The sequence below is a fragment of the Pithys albifrons genome, chromosome 2 (assembly GCF_047495875.1).
Source record: "Pithys albifrons albifrons isolate INPA30051 chromosome 2, PitAlb_v1, whole genome shotgun sequence".
In the NCBI taxonomy this organism is placed as follows: domain Eukaryota; kingdom Metazoa; phylum Chordata; class Aves; order Passeriformes; family Thamnophilidae; genus Pithys; species Pithys albifrons.
The window spans coordinates 807,974-823,616 of record NC_092459.1 but is presented as its reverse complement, the minus strand read 5'-3'; the positions used below and the strand labels follow the sequence as shown (position 1 = coordinate 823,616).

Here is a 15,643-nt window from a genome sequence, read left to right as displayed (position 1 = left end):
TACACAACTTTTGAACACTTCCAGGGTGGATGATCCTGACAGTTATTTTGTTACCAAACCTATAGAGGATCATGGGTTAATTTGGGCTTTTTCCTTGAACAGACTGTAATTTTTGTAAATTTCTTTTTAGCCTTGAGGCTGAAACTCAAATTTCAGCTCTGCTCTGAACTGGTTTTTCTGCATCTTGCAAAGGACAATAGTTTCCATAAAAGAGACTAGGCTTGCATTCCCATTCCTTGTGTTCTGGATTGAGCATATCTCAGTAGGAACATGCTCAGCTCTTGCCAATGATCAAACCAAAACCTCTCTGCAACCCCACTCAACGCCCATTCCTAAGGAAGAACAGGTTTATAGATGGATCCTGCTGAGCCCAGCAGTTCCTCATCCCTTAGAAAACTGCCTGTTCAGTGGGAAAAGTCACATTTCCTACCTGCAGAGCCTTGCCCTATGGATTTGATCACATGAGTGAGCTCCAGGAACCAGTGGGGATTCCCACGTGAACATCTCTAATCTTAAGCAGGCCAGACACAACATGCCCCAGTGCTGAAACCCCAGGGCAGCCAGCTGCCACCTGACATCCCACAGTGCCAGAGGGGAGGGGTTTCTGCTTCACAGGGCACCGTAACAGAACAAATGCAGCTTAAACTCTTCACTTCACATCACCCTGTGAGCTGGGAAATGTCAGACGCGCGTCCGACCTGGGTGCACCACGGCAGGGGCCCTGGGGCACCACAGACCTATCCGTCCCATTCCTTCACGCCTCGTGGTCCTGCATCCCTGAATTAGCTTTGCCACCTCTCCCACAGGGATGAGGCAGGAAAAGAAAGGTCTGAGCACTGGCTGTGCGAGTGCCAAATGGCACAATTCCCCAGGCAAACAGCAGCATGTAAACCATGAGGTGAAGTCTGGACTGACTGCACTCAATATATTCACTCTTGCCCTAAATGTGGTGGGGTGGGGGTAACTCCTTAAATATTAAGTGGACCACTGGAAAGCATCTTGCTCTATATACAGGTTCACCAATGCCAGATGCAAATGTGCAAAGGCTGAATACCATTGTCTCAGAGAGTACAAACAGCCTGATAAACAGATTCAAGCAGCCTGCTAATGATTTTTTGTTTGCTCTTTAGGAAAAAAAAAAGTTGTTTTCTTGTAAATATTTAATTAATTAACATTTTTGCAACTCAACTGCTGCATTTGGCAAGGCTGCAAAACCCAGGGCAGGGGAGAGAGGGATTGTAACTGTGCCTTTGGTTAGTGAGACAACACATCCTTTTCATCCCCTCTCCAGGAACACAAGTAATCAGCATTCACTTGCTGACATCTAGTGTCAGTAATAAGCATTGTGGTCCTGCCTGGGAGATGGTTTTCCCCTGGCTCCCTCTGTCACACACCACTCAGTGAGTTTGGAACACAGTTATTAATGTTTTCACACTTTGGATCAGTTCAATTACATTTTCTCTCACTGTTCTCCCTGCAATAACCAGACTGCCCTGTGTTGGGCTCTGATTATTTTTTTCAGCACTCCAGCACCACGTCTTTTTCCTGTTTAAAATAACAAGCAGTTTTGTGGATTGTTCCTGGATCTTGTGTAAAACAAAGGAAATAGAGCCTTTATGAACCCTTTATGACCCCTTTTGAGTGCTTGTGGTTGGGTTTTGAAGCCCCATTTTTTCCTTTACATTTTTGTTAGCATTCCTTATGGATAGGGGTTGGAACTAGATAGTCATTAATGTCCCTTTCAACTCGAATTATTCTGTGATTCTATGAAAGGCACTGTTCAAAATGGCATGAGCAAGTCTAGAATTTTGGAATAAGTGAGGCTGAAGAGAACACCTGGATGCCTCTTGTCCCAACCCTTGCTCAAAAGTATGTTAAATTTTACATGGTTTCTCAGCAAATAATTTAGTCAACTCCTGAGTTTTGGAGGATGGAAATTGCACACATTTTTAGCAAAACCCTGGCAATTTAGATGGAAAGACACACTCACTTGACACCATGTCCACAAAGGGTAAGAGTCCCTGGATCTTTGGTCACCTGAATGTTGGATCTCTGGATGACCACAAAACAGCAAATATTTCTATAGACCTCCAGATGTTCTACAAGCTTCAGAGCTTTGAAGGGACTGAAGTGCTGCACTTCCAAGATGTGGAACCACAGATCCACAGAATCGTTTAGTTTGGAAAAGACCTCCAAGAGCATCGAGTCCAACTGTGACCAATCACCACCTGGTCAACTGGACCAGAGCACTGAATGCCATGTCCAGTCATATGTCTCAGGTGAGATTTAATTTAAAATAGTCTTAAATCCTGCCTTTTACAGGTTTTAGGAGCCTAATTCTGTGCTTCCAACAGGAAAGGAAGGAAACCTGTTTCATCTCAGGAAGTGGCAATTTTGAAGAGTTTGGTCCAAAACTGAGTCAGGGTTATTTCTTTCTTTGAGAGAGCTGGAGATCATCAGTTCATGCTGCCTCTCACCAGTTCAGGAAGATGCTCTGGCCGTGATGGATGATCCCATCTTCCTCTCAAGGAATTCAAATCCCTATCTCCATTTCCCAAAGGGCATGAACTGTCCATAGTACCCATTTTTTTCATGCTCCCAAAACTCAACCGTTTTCCTCCAAACCTTTTACCTCACTGAGGTTGTCCCAACAGGCAACCAAAACACAAAATGTGTGGAACCACAGAATAATCAACATTGGAAAATTGAGTCCAACCAACAACCCAACACCATGTTCACCAGTAAAGCATGTCATAAGGTGCTACAACCACACTTTTTGTGAACACTCCTAGAGATAATGACTCCACCACTTCCCTTGGAAACCCTTTCTGCAAAGACATTTTTCTAATATGTAATATAAACCTCCCCTGGTGCAACTTGAGGCCATTTCCTCAGAAGGAAAGTCATTCAGGGGAGTTCAATTCATTAAAATGGTTCTGAGGGCCAAGAAGAGTTTGGTGCCCTACCCTACAGTCCACATGCATATTTTATATGAGACAGAAAACATTGATGTTGTGCATATCTCGTGCACACACCCACAAAGCACATGAGGCCACAGTCACATGATGGATCTAGTCCAATATCCATGGCCATTGACACAAAAACTCATCCTGACACCACCTGTCTTTAACCCGTGCTCAAAATCCAGAAGTCATAAAATCATGGAGTCATAAAGGTTGGAAAACACCTCCAAGATCAGCAAGTCCAACCTTCATCAAACTATGTTGGCTCCTCTCCTTTCTCCAGGGCTGCTCTCTGTTGTCCTGGCATAAGATACACTGGGATCCCCCCTTTTTAGGACAAGACAGGTTTTTAGGGGATGTTTGTAACACATTGAAGGGCTTTGTGCTTTAACTGACCATGTAAGTGGGGAACGAGGCAACTCAGCTCAGTCACTGTCATCTTGCCCAAAGATTCACAGTTGGTGCCACAGACTGTGACCAAAGTCTTCCCTGGGGAAAATCCAGTTCCACGCAGGTAAAGAGCTCCTCCATTTAAACCACCTTGGAAAAGGACAGAAAATGGGATTTCAGACAGAGCCCAACAGACAGCTGCCAACAAGAGAATGTTTTTTAACTCATAATTTTTCCTTCCATGACTAAAATATCCATCACCTCAGTGCCTCACATAACACCCTGCGGAGGAACTGCAACAACCCTCCATGACTTACCCCAGTTGTGACTTGCAGCTGTCACTGTCAGCTGAGAGGTGAGTGTCAGGTTGGAGGAAGCCCAGCCCCTGGGGATATCCAGGCCCAGCACAGGGTATTCACCCACGGGGAGCAGAGGAGCTGAGCACTGCAACGTAGAGCCAGCGATGGCGACGTCACTACAAGCCAAGTCTCCAACAAATACATGGATGGCGTCCATCTCCGTGACCTGTGATACTGACACTGTTAGGAGGAGACCAGTTGCAACAAGGGAAAGGAAAGCTGGTGTAAACTCCTTGCTGTAAGTTATTGTTCCAAGGTAGTAGGAGTGTTCATCCACTTTTAGACTCAGAGCCCTGGTGCCATTCCCTGGAGGCACCGTGCACTGCAGAGCCACACAGGTGACACTGAGGATACAGCAAGGGAGGTAATCGATGAAAACTGAAGTTGTTCTCTTCCCTTTCAGTGCTGAGCCTGCCAAGGTGAGCAGACCTCCCCCGTGGGCACTGAAGTTTTGTGGAGAGAACTGGTCCACCTGAGGCAGGATGGTGAGAACACTGGATGCCTCTTTAAAGCAAGCATGCCCACTTTTCCTGTTGGATATGGAAATGATGTGCTCCCCTGGGCCAAGGCAGGATGTCTGGCACTTGATGATGGTCTCATTCCAGAAAGTCACCTTGCAGACAGTGTGGTTATTCACATGGACCAGGGGGCTATCATTTGGCCAGGCCAACCTCTGTCCTTTGACTGTTACATAGGTCAGTGTCCCATTGGTCTTCCAGGTCACCAAATCTACCAGGGGAGTCCATTTCTCATGAAGCTGGAGCGTGCAGTCCCCAAGGCACACACTGCTGACCCCATTGACAGTCACTGTGATACTGAGAGCCCAGGATGCCTCAGCCAGCCCCTGAGAGTGCAAAGGATACGACCCTGGAAGGACAATACAACTAATGGCATTGTTATCAGACTTCTGGATTTCACAGGTATAATTCTTCTCCAGGCTGACCTGTACCCAATTCCTGCTGGATTTTAAAGCAACACCAGATATAGTGAGCAACATCCCCCCGCAGACTGATCCTTTTGCTGGGAATATGGAGCTTATCCTTGGAGTTATTGTAAGGGCCTGCTGCCTTGCTGTCACATGAGCATATCCCACCTGCCTTTGGAGAACCTGGATGGGGAAAGTCCCAGGTTCCAGGCTGTTCAGTGACAAAGAGCACTGATAAAATATTGCAGACTTGTTGCCACGTTGAAACTCAAGTTGACATTCACTGTGTCCAAGCTGAACCACAGATCCAGTGATGTTTATCCCCTGGATGCTCAAGAGCAAGCTGCTGTCTGTGATTTCTGTTTCAACAACAGTGACAAGGGGAGTCAAAGCTCTTTGATAATTAAAGGTGATTGTCCTTTTGGCTAAGAGAGCATGTTGAAGTGACCTACTGCTGATGACTACTCTGACAGAGATGTCTTGTGAATCTTCATTAGACAAATTAGCAGCTGCTGGGGTCAGACACCGAATTGTCTCTTCTGCCAAGTGAGTAACTGTACAGGTTTGATTGTTCATGGAAACAGAAACCAGGGCTGGATTTTGGCTAAAGCCCACTCCAGAGATTGTGAGCAGTGTTCCACCTAAAAAAGAGCAAGAACATGATGTGTAAGAAGAAATTAATTACTGTTTGAGAACAGTCACAAACCATGGTCTCTAAGGTCCCACCCAACCCAAACCACTCTATGACACAGCTAACAAGCATGACAGACTGCTGTAGCCAAGCTGAGTGGAAGAGGAAACAAAGTTCATTTGGTTTCTGGGTTTTTTTCTGATAAAACAGCTAAAGACAATAGCAGCCATGCACCAGGATAATCCCATGTGGAAAAGAGACTGAGGTGGCAGTAGCCAGGGACCCTTGTGGCAGTAAATGACAGCAGAAAGCCACCAGAGAAGTGGAGAAATCTGCTGTGAAAGGACCCCTAAGAGGAAACTGAGGTTGAACTCTTCACAGAATGGGACTGCCCATACAGGTAGGTGGGAAGATGATTTGGTCCTGCTGCCTACAGGGAAGCAGAATGTGGTAATGATTACTTCACTCAGGCAGAGTGTCAGATTTCACACAATCACAGAATGGTTGGGTTGGAAGAACCTCAAAGACCATTTTGTTCCAACCCCTGCCACAGGCAGCGACACCTTTCACTATCCCAGGCTGCTTCAAGCCCTGTCCATCCTGACCTTGAACACTTCCAGGGATGGGGCAGCCACAGCTTCTCTGGGCAACCTGTGCCAGGGCCTGCCCACCCTCACAGTAAAGAGCCCACCTGAAGCCTCTATCCATCTTCCTTTCATATCCACTACTGGTACTCCCAGTGCTTTGTCTTGTTCCAACCTCTTTATCCATTGAGCCCATTCCCTTCCTTTTCCCATGATCAGCCTGAAAAATGTTGGTTTATGATGGGATTCCTTTTGAGTGAGCTCAAGTCCTTTATCCAGATGCCCACACAAGCATTAGAGACAACAAAAGAATAGAGCTAAGGGAGGAAGGACTGGTGCTTTTTGCAACAATGGGATTCTAATTCAGCTTAAACCATTCATAAAGCCACAACCAAAAAGTTAATCAGCTCTTATTTAATTTTCCATTTACACTTAAATATGAAAAGAAGGGTACAGCTTCCTTTTTTTCTTTTTTTTTTTTTATTATGGCTTAATCTTCAAAACTGGTAGGATTTGCTCTCCAAGCTCTATCCACTCTCTCATCTTTCAAGGCTTGTGCACTTCACAAACTATTGAACTAATCACACAGCACAAAGCCTCTGATTTCTTGTGTCTTTAAATGTGTTGTGAGCCTGGGAGAGCATTCTGTGGAGGACCTGAGGTTGTAGCACAAAAATTTCTCTGTCTTCCATAAAAGCATTTCTAAGGGCTCATGTTAAATTCACTACAGGGATTCAACTCTCTCCCACCACCAGCCAAATGACAAAATAAATCAACCACCCCAAATCTGCTTTTTAAGATTTAAAGTAAAACTTTTCTTTTTAATTCAGTGATGTTTTGCTCTCAAACACACTTAAATTATTTCCAGTGTCTAAAAGCTTGGAATGGGATTAATAAATATTTCACTTTTGATTAAAATTAACATTGAAAAAGGGCTTTTTTTTGTCTTTTCAACTTAACAAAAATGAACATCCCCTTTGGGATCACTTGAAATTATTGTTTGCTTCAAACCACAATTTTACCCTGCTCTCCTCTTAACTTTTACATGGAAAACCTTGAAAGATGGGGATGAAATGAGTGAAAGAAACAGCACAGATGAGGCAGGTGTGGGCGTGCTTTGTTTTCCCAATGGGAACATGCAAGGATACGCGAGCAAACACTTGGGAAAACCAAATTCAAAGCAGAGGGAGCCCTGAGCCAGCCAAGGATGGAGGGATGCTCACTACAAGCCCACATTTCCAGCCTGCTGCTGTCTGCATAATAAAGGGTCACAGATTCACAACACCCTCATTTAAACTGATGTGAAATGGGATGCACTTTCCATTCCTGCAGGAAAACTGTGCCCTTGATCCCTTTAACCTCCATAACTGGCTGCAGATGTATCAAGACTGTTTACCCAGAAAGGAGCCACAACACGGCTCTACACCGAAGATCTCGGAGAGGTACTGGATTGAAAGCTCAGTCCTGCAAAACACAAGAAACAGAGAAAGGATCTGGGGGTATTTTTATATTTTTCTCTTCTGCTGCAGTGCTGTTCTTTCTAACAGCTCTTTCTAGGTTGGAAGGTCAAGCACCCATCTGGCCCCTCCCCTTGGTTCAGTGCCACAGTGCCAAGACCATGCTACATGCCAAATTTTCCCTTGTGATTTGGAATCACAAACTCTTTTGGGTTTGGAAGGGTTCTTAAAGATCACCTCATTCCAGCCCCTCTGCAGTGGGCAAGGACACATTTGAGCTACATCTATCACACTCTCTTATCAGCTGGCAACCTGTGGGCCAAATTTAGTCCAGGAGGTGCAAATGAATTGCCTACCAAAAGCAAAATCCCTCAAGAGTGAGGGCATTTTTGGCAAACATATCCCACTGCAGCTACACCCACGGAAGGAGATGGAAGTGTATGGAAAAGACATCCCAGCTGCCTTCTCTCCTCAGATCCTCCCACCAGAGAGTGGAGTAACTGGAACAGGAGGAAACCCAGACATGAGCTTCTGAATCCCACTCAGATAAAGATGTAGCTCTGTTTCTCTCCCATCTACATCTGTTTTTCCTCCTCACTGTCATCCTTTGGAAAACAACCCCTTCCCTAAAAAGATGCATTTGAGAAAGAGACCTTCCCAAGCCTGCAATCCAGCCCACCAGAGATCAGCCTTGTCTCCTGGGATGACCCATCTCCCTCCACTCTATCCCTGGAGAAGAAGTGAGGATGCTTCAAACAAACTTTACTACCAGGTGGGATGAATCCCTGTGCGCCATCCCACCAATCACAAATTTCCTCCTTCATTTCATTAATGCCAAAAGCATCTTAGGTTGGTTTGGAAGCAATAAAACCAGCTCATTTGTCCCTACTATCATAGTTCTGGGATCATTGCTGGCAGCTGCCATGGGTGAGAGCTGTGTGGCTGAGGAGCAAAACTGCTGCTTGTGAATGCATTCTTACATCCCAGTTTCAGGCTGGTTTTTCCCCCCATATTTTAATTCATTTATATTGCATTTATCTAGCATGAACTTGAAGTGTCACCTTAAAAGATGGAAATAACATCATTTAAAAATTCTCCAAACAAAGCATTTTTTATTGTTCAAACTAGCTTTTGTTTTTCTCATGAAAAGTGTTCTTTTCTTCTGCTGTTTTCCTACTGCAGGATTTATCTGCATTTGACCTGAATCCATGAATACCTTTGATTGCCTGAATATGCATTTTTCATTAAATCAACTGGTTTTTTCTAAAATGTTTCTCTCCTGCCTCCTACTGATCCAAGGGGAGTTAATTGAGTAGCATTAGCAGTTTGCTGACTTGGGTTCCACAGATCAATAAATGCCTTGATAATTATTCATAATTTTATACCACACTGCAGAATTCACTGTTAGGTATTTGTGAAAACCTCTTGCCTTCCTTTTCAGATTAACCCTAAAACACCAAATAAGATGGAGAATGAAGTTTAAAGGAAAATGCACACCTGTTTGAAGCAATAGTGATGCCATTGATGGTGACAGAAATATTGTACCATCCTGCAGCCAAGGCTGGAAGTGTCACACTGACACCATGGTCTGTCTGCTCCTGGATCTGTGGCCATGAGTCCCCAATTTGGACCTTGACATCTGAGTCTTGGTAGGTGGCAAACTGGGATATTCCAATCTGAAGCTCCTCACCTCCTGCAAGGGAAAGAATGGGTGAAATCATTTCAGTGTTTCTGGCAATGGTTATTTAACTCAGGTGACCATTGCCTGTGGAAGAGCTGAGTACATCATGCCAGGACATTCCCAGGCATGTCCATCAGGCCAAAACCAAAAAACTGATGATTGCAGTGGTTCTGTATCCTACTCAGTCCCTCCCCATAAGGTCACCAGGTATCAGCCTTGTCTTGGCTATGACCATCTACAGGCACTCTAAGCCTCCTGCTACATACTCAGGATGGATCCATGGACCCTTCCATAAATGTCTATCTCATAAATACCTGAGCAGAATAAAACCCAAATCCTGTCTTTTTAAAAAACATAAACTGCATCTGAGTAGTTCTGGGGTTTTTTCCCAAATCCTTGACAAATGATCCAGATCACATTTTTATGCCCTATGGAGATGGCCTGACCTTAACAGGAGCCTCCCACAGTAAAATGAAAAATTGTTTGGGTACACCTAAAATCAGATGGTCACATGTGTGCCTCTTGTGGTTTAACCCCCCTCAGCATCTCAGCCCCACAGAGTCACTCACTCCCTCCCCTGCAGTGAGATGGGGAGAGAATTGGAAGAGTAAAAAGGAGCAAATTCATGGGTAGAGACAGTTTCATGGGAAAAGCAAAAGCCACGTGTGCAAAGCCAAACAAGGTATTGATTCACCACTTCCCATGGACAGCCATCCCCAGGAAAGCAGGAATTCATCACATGTAATGGTGACTTGGGAAGTCAAACACCATCACTCCGAACATCCCCCTCTTCCTTCTTCTTTCCCCATGTTTTATTGCTGAGCATGATGCCATCTGGTCTGGAATATTCCTTGAGTCAGCTGGGGACAGCTCTCCTGACAGTGTCCCCTTCCCAACTCCTTGTGCACCCTCAGCTCATTTGCTGCTGGGGTGGGATGAGGAGCAGAAAACTCCTCGACTGTGTATTAAGCATTGCTCAGCAATAACCAAAACATACCCGTGTTACCAACACCATTTCCAGCACAAACCCCAACCATGGCCCCGTACCAGCTACTGGGAAGAAAAAACTGCTCAAAGCACCTTGTTTGCAGGAAACAAGTCTCTCTCCCCCATTTAAACTCTTCTAAGCCAAGCTATATTCAGATGAAAGAGGATACTTTCCTTTATTTGTGCACAGTGCAATAATAGAAATAAAAAGGGCAGTAGAGAATTTCATAACCAAAATTCCTCCTGAAATAGTTTTAAAAAATGTGGGTGGTATCCATTAGTCCAAATTGAGCCATTTTCACTGATATTTGTATCTATGGTCAGTGGAGAGCAAGACAGCCTTTATGGCTTGATTCATCTTATTGTCAAAAAGACATGTAAAACACGTGTGGTGAATCCCACCACAGAACCATCTATTTCTCTTCACTCACCATGCAAGGCATCTAAACAACAAGCACAGAGACGTGTTTAGGAGGTGAATCTCATCCTCTTATCTCTCCTGAAGGGATAAAGGAGGGAGGAAAAAGCTTTCATGAAGCAAGAGAGCCTGTACAAAACTCCCCTCATCCACCTGCTCCTCTAAGCACATCTTGAAGCTTTTCAATTCTGCTTTCACAAAGAGTCAAATAAAGTTTGAAAGCTGCAAAGTTGAATATGTTAATAACATGAACTCTTTGGACTCTTGGTCAATTGTCAGCTTAATCCCAGATGCCTGGAAGGCATCAGTGTAATTTATTTATTCTTTTTATTAGATGGGAGGAAAATTATATTAAAAGACAAAGCCGTGGAGGTTTTGAACAGGAGATTGAACTCAGCCCCAGCTCTGCTCACAAGACAATAGAACATTAAGGAATTCCTTGCACCTGGGCTGCCCGCGGCGAGAAAAGCCTCCCCTTGGTGCAGGGGGATCGGAATAATATCCAGGTGATAAAGGACATTTTCTCTTATTTATGCATTCTGGAGTAATAGAAAATGACAAGGGCATTTGGGGAATGGAACAGAAATGCTGGGAGTGCACAAGAAGCACATTTTGGCACTGGCAGTCACGAAACTCCATAAATCCCCACCAAGCCCAACCCAACTTGGGAGCTGGGAGAAGCTTTAAGGTGTGCACTGGAGAGGTGGTAAAAACAGAGGAGAAGAGGAAAAAAAGAAGTCAGCTGATTGCATTCTGGGAGGAATGGGGGTAGGATGGGTAGGGAAAGCAGGGATATTTCTGTCTTCCAATCTTCCTTTGTCTCTCAGATACTAAGAAACTGGTATTTGGTTGACACAGAAATGTACTAAACCTTCTCCTTGCCTGTAAGTGGACATCATTTGCCATTAATGCTTTCTGTTTCCTGCACCCAGTCAAGATACTGGGGAGAAAAAAAAGGAGGGAAATGAGCAAAGAATATCCCAAACAGAAACTTTCAAAAGACAGGAATGATAAACACCTCATAACATTATTTAGGATTTTGTCCCCACAAAGTCCATGAGAACTGCTTATAGTCTAAAGGAACAGATCACAAGCTCAAACTGTAAGGAAAAGTTTGGCTTGGAAATGGGGACTAGAAAGACAAGCATTGCCTTTCCTCTGCTTTCAGCAGCCTAAAATACACATGATGCTCTTTATGGTCAGCTCTTTGGGATCCTGGAGAAGAGAGCACATTTATTTCATCGTGGCTGAACCTGTTACCAAGGATGAAGAGGTGGGGAAATTTCAGAGAAGAGTTAGAGAAACATGGCACAAAAGGAGGAGTGTATCACATCTGACACCCTGTGGACATAATCCATACTGGCCTAAGATAAGCAACTCATTCCCCCATGTATGTCAGAATAAAACCAATTAAAAACAATTAGGCCTCTCCAGGACAAGCAGGAAACATGGGAACTACAAGTCAAAAGAAAACAACAAAAAAAACCATGTCAGATGGAACTTCATAAACCTAAATTCCCTCTATCCCCCCACCATGAGTAATGACAACACTTCTCCAGATGATTCCCAATATACATCAGGAGCCTTTTCACCTGCTATGCCACTTCTGTTCCTACTCAGGGATACAACAGTGGGGTTTAAGGAGGGATCATACTGGAACAGGCTGGTTACTGTTGTTGCCTGGTACCCAGAAATCAGTGACACGTGCACAGCAGCATCTCCTGTCCCCTAGAAAGGGAAATGAAGAAAATGTCAGGCATAAGAATGCACCAATTAAAAATAAAATATAACAGTTATTTCCTATATTCCTGCATCTCCCATGCTTACTGAGTCAGGTACATGGCACTCATGAAACTTGCATATACACCAAACTCTACTTCAATGTGTACAGTTATGCTGACTTTAGATGATGATCTGTGGAGAGTTAGAAACTTAAAACTATCCCAGACTATGCAGATTTGGATTTGCTACGTCCCTACTAATAAATTAAACTCGTAAATAAAACCTCAGACTTTGCAGTTTTTAATTTGCAATATCCTTAACAAATTTAAGAGTTGTTTGGTCTTTTACTGGTTTTCATAACTCACCTAATAATCTGTTTTTAATTAAACTGGTCTAATCTCTAGATGGACTCCACAATAAACTGTCCCACAGCCAAGACTTGGCTGAGGGGCTACGGTTTGCCCTTTCCTACTGTAGCTCAGGCCAAGAAAACACAGAAAGGCCTGTGGGCTGATGACTGTTCTCCAAAAAATGTAGTTTCTTACCCGAGAAGGAACTTTACAGTCAATTCTTGTTGAATTTCTGCCATCCTCCAAAATTGGGCAAGGCTGAGATCCAAACAATACCACATTTACCCCTTCCAGATTACTCCCCCTTAGAGCCACTCTCAGTCCTCCTAAAACAAACAAAGAATTATTCCATTACATCCAATATGTAGGATGTTTTTATATGCAAAGGATTCTTTATGGATGACTACAACAGCCTGTCAGTTGATCAGAAGATGATCTGTTCCACCTTGCTGTGTCTGGTTTCTTCTCTTTCACCAGAGATCCTTCTTGCCTTTTATTTGGATTCTTCTCCATGATACAGGACGACTGAGATTGTTTCTCAGTTTATTTTTTAATGCCATAGTTATTTAAACCAACAAGCCCTGGCCTGTGATCTCACTCTTAGACAGATCCTCAGCCCAAGAATAAAACAGGGGAGGAAGTAACGAGCACTAAGAATGGCAAATGAGCTTAACGCAGCAGGTGCTTCCCCAGTTCAAGCGGCTGCCAGGCCCCCGCGGTCAGAAAAGCCTGGAGCCTGTGTCTAGGAAACAGGCTAGAAAGGGGTCTTGGCAGGGCTCGAGACTCAGAGTTGTGAGGAAAATCACAGAGGGCTCGATTCCATGAAGTGCTGAAGCAAACTCAGCTCTCCCTCGGGCCAGAGCTAAGCCTCTTCCACCACATGCAGGATCATGCCCAGCACAAGCCAGACTTGGGCTTGATCTTTTCTCAGCATCCTATTCCAGTGTAAACAGCTGAGGTGCCCCTTTGCTTTTCCAAGTGACTGGAAGATTCAGGGTTATTTCAAAGAGAAACAGGAATGGACATGAATGAGAATTCTAGAGTGGACTTTGTTTTTTGATGAAGTTCAGAGGCAAATTTAAAAATACAAGGAATTTTGCCTCAGTTTTACAGCTGTTTGCCCTGGTTTTCAGCACTGCAGAGTTTTAGGACTATGGCTGGACAGACTGCTCAGACAGGAGCTTTATTAATGCAGTGCTTATTTGTATTAATTAGCATGGCTATAATATAAACCAAATGAGATTTTATGATTCTTTTCCCTCACAATGCCAAGAATTTTCTATGCTAAAGTGTGTGTGGCTCAGCTTTGTGATCGCAGATTTGGGCAGGGCTGTCCCCACCTGGGTGTGCCCTTCCAGCCTGCGCAGATTTGGGCAGGGCTGTCCCCACCTGGGTGTGCCCTTCCAGCCTGCGCAGATTTGGGCAGGGCTGTCCCCACGTGGCTGTGCCCTTCCAGCCTGCGCAGATTTGGGCAGGGCTGTCCCCACGTGCCCGTGCCCTTCCAGCCTGCGCAGATTTGGGCAGGGCTGTCCCCACCTGGGTGTGCCCTTCCAGCCTGCGCAGATTTGGGCAGGGCTGTCCCCACATGCCCTTCCAGCCTGCGCAGATTTGGGCAGGGCTGTCCCCACCTGGGTGTGCCCTTCCAGCCTGCGCAGATTTGGGCAGGGCTGTCCCCACGTGGGTGGGCCCTTCCAGCCTGCGCAGTGGATTTCAGGTGAGGCTCAGCGTGCGCAGAACTGGCCCCACCGTTTCAGTCCTGAGGTTCATCTGCCATGGCCGAGCGAGCTTGGACAGTGCCAGTGAAGTCCTCAGGACTAGAACCTACAGCACCCGGCATTTCCCAGGAGGTCTCCCATCCAAGTACTAATCTGGGGCTGACCCTGCTGAGCTTCCGAGATCTGACGGGATGGGATGGCAGGGAGGGCAAGTCCCTTCTACATTTTCCTCAAAGTATTTTCTCCTGTTAATTCTTTAAACCACCAGCGAATTTTAGAAGTTTAACCTTCCTAAGTTTCCCTGGCTGGCAGAAAACCATGCAAATAACAGCAACTGGATACGTTAACAGCAAGCTCCTCCTATTCACTGGAAGGTGGGAGTATCTTTAGAAAGGCATTCCATGCTTTTAGAGTTATGTCATGGGGCTCTCCCAGCACGGCTCCACTGACACCAGGGATACTTTGACAACAGGGAGCTGATGCAGCAAAGTACAAGGTGTTTCTTGCCTTCCCATCCTGTACATTAAATTTGCAGAGTCAGAAAGAGCAAGTGAAAACTGAAGCCACTTGTCTAATGAGGGAGTTGTCAGATAAGGAGCTTCAGGTTTAGAGTGTAGAATCCATGCGTGCTGTGTCAAGACTCTTAAGTTTTGATATCTACATTATATCTGTATGGAGTGAAATATTGTCTGTGTGCTCTTTATGATGAGATTGAAGAGAGGTATTTTCAATGGAAGAAATTAAAAACACAGATGGAAGCTGTAATTCTTTCCAATTATAAACATTGCAGGCTCATGTAATGTAAGATAACATTACACTTGCCTTCTTTTTAATGGGTGACAGATCAATGTAATTGGGAGAAGAACTGGATTACCAGCAAAGGAAATGGAAGCAAGGCCTGGGCACTAAAACCTGCCATTTCTGGATTTCTTTTAGAGATTTTTGGAGGTTTTTGATTTTTGTGGGTTTGGGCTTTCTGTGAATCAAAAATAAGCCTTAACCTTAGCATGTTATATGACCTTCCCATCAGAGAAAAAAAATTAATAAAAGGATTACAAGAACTTCCTTCCTATGCATCCCAAAAAATCCCACCCAAAAATAAAAAAGAGGTGGCCATAACTTCTAGATTAGGAACCCTACATTATTCCAAGTCCAGCCCATGGCTCATCCATGGAGAGGAGAGGATTACAGATCATCATTCCCTTTCCCTGCCTGCTCTGAGGTAGCTAAGCATGGCACAATCCATTCGTCAAGCCACGTGGCTTCCTGCTGCTCCTAGGCCAGTAGTCCTGCTCTCAGTGGTGTTTGATACCATGATCTCAAAGAATCATGATTGGAAAACAATATAAAAAAAAATCTGCACAGCCTTTACTGTCAGAGTAGGCCATGTTGTCTGTAGTTGCATTCCTTGCTGCTTGAAAAGGAATGATAAGCTGAGACTGAGCTTCCTGCACAGCCCAG

General features: G+C 44.6%; 1 protein-coding gene across 13 annotated transcripts in view; it reads right to left on the bottom strand.

Moving 5' to 3' along the window:
- Positions 1 to 15,643, bottom strand: part of PKHD1 (PKHD1 ciliary IPT domain containing fibrocystin/polyductin) — a 274,518-nt gene that overhangs the window by 220,557 nt on the left and 38,318 nt on the right. For all 13 annotated transcript variants that reach the window (XR_011697094.1, XM_071548173.1, XM_071548172.1 and 10 more), the window contains exons 28-33: positions 12,663 to 12,793; positions 11,988 to 12,123; positions 8,807 to 9,002; positions 7,249 to 7,316; positions 3,671 to 5,278; positions 3,360 to 3,503 (exon numbers count right to left, since the gene is read on the bottom strand). Coding sequence is in view for 12 of the 13 variants with exons in the window: in XM_071548173.1 (XP_071404274.1) it covers positions 3,360 to 3,503; positions 3,671 to 5,278; positions 7,249 to 7,316; positions 8,807 to 9,002; positions 11,988 to 12,123; positions 12,663 to 12,793 (2,283 nt within the window). In the remaining variant the exon portion in view is untranslated. The remainder of the gene's footprint in view (positions 1 to 3,359; positions 3,504 to 3,670; positions 5,279 to 7,248; positions 7,317 to 8,806; positions 9,003 to 11,987; positions 12,124 to 12,662; positions 12,794 to 15,643) is intronic.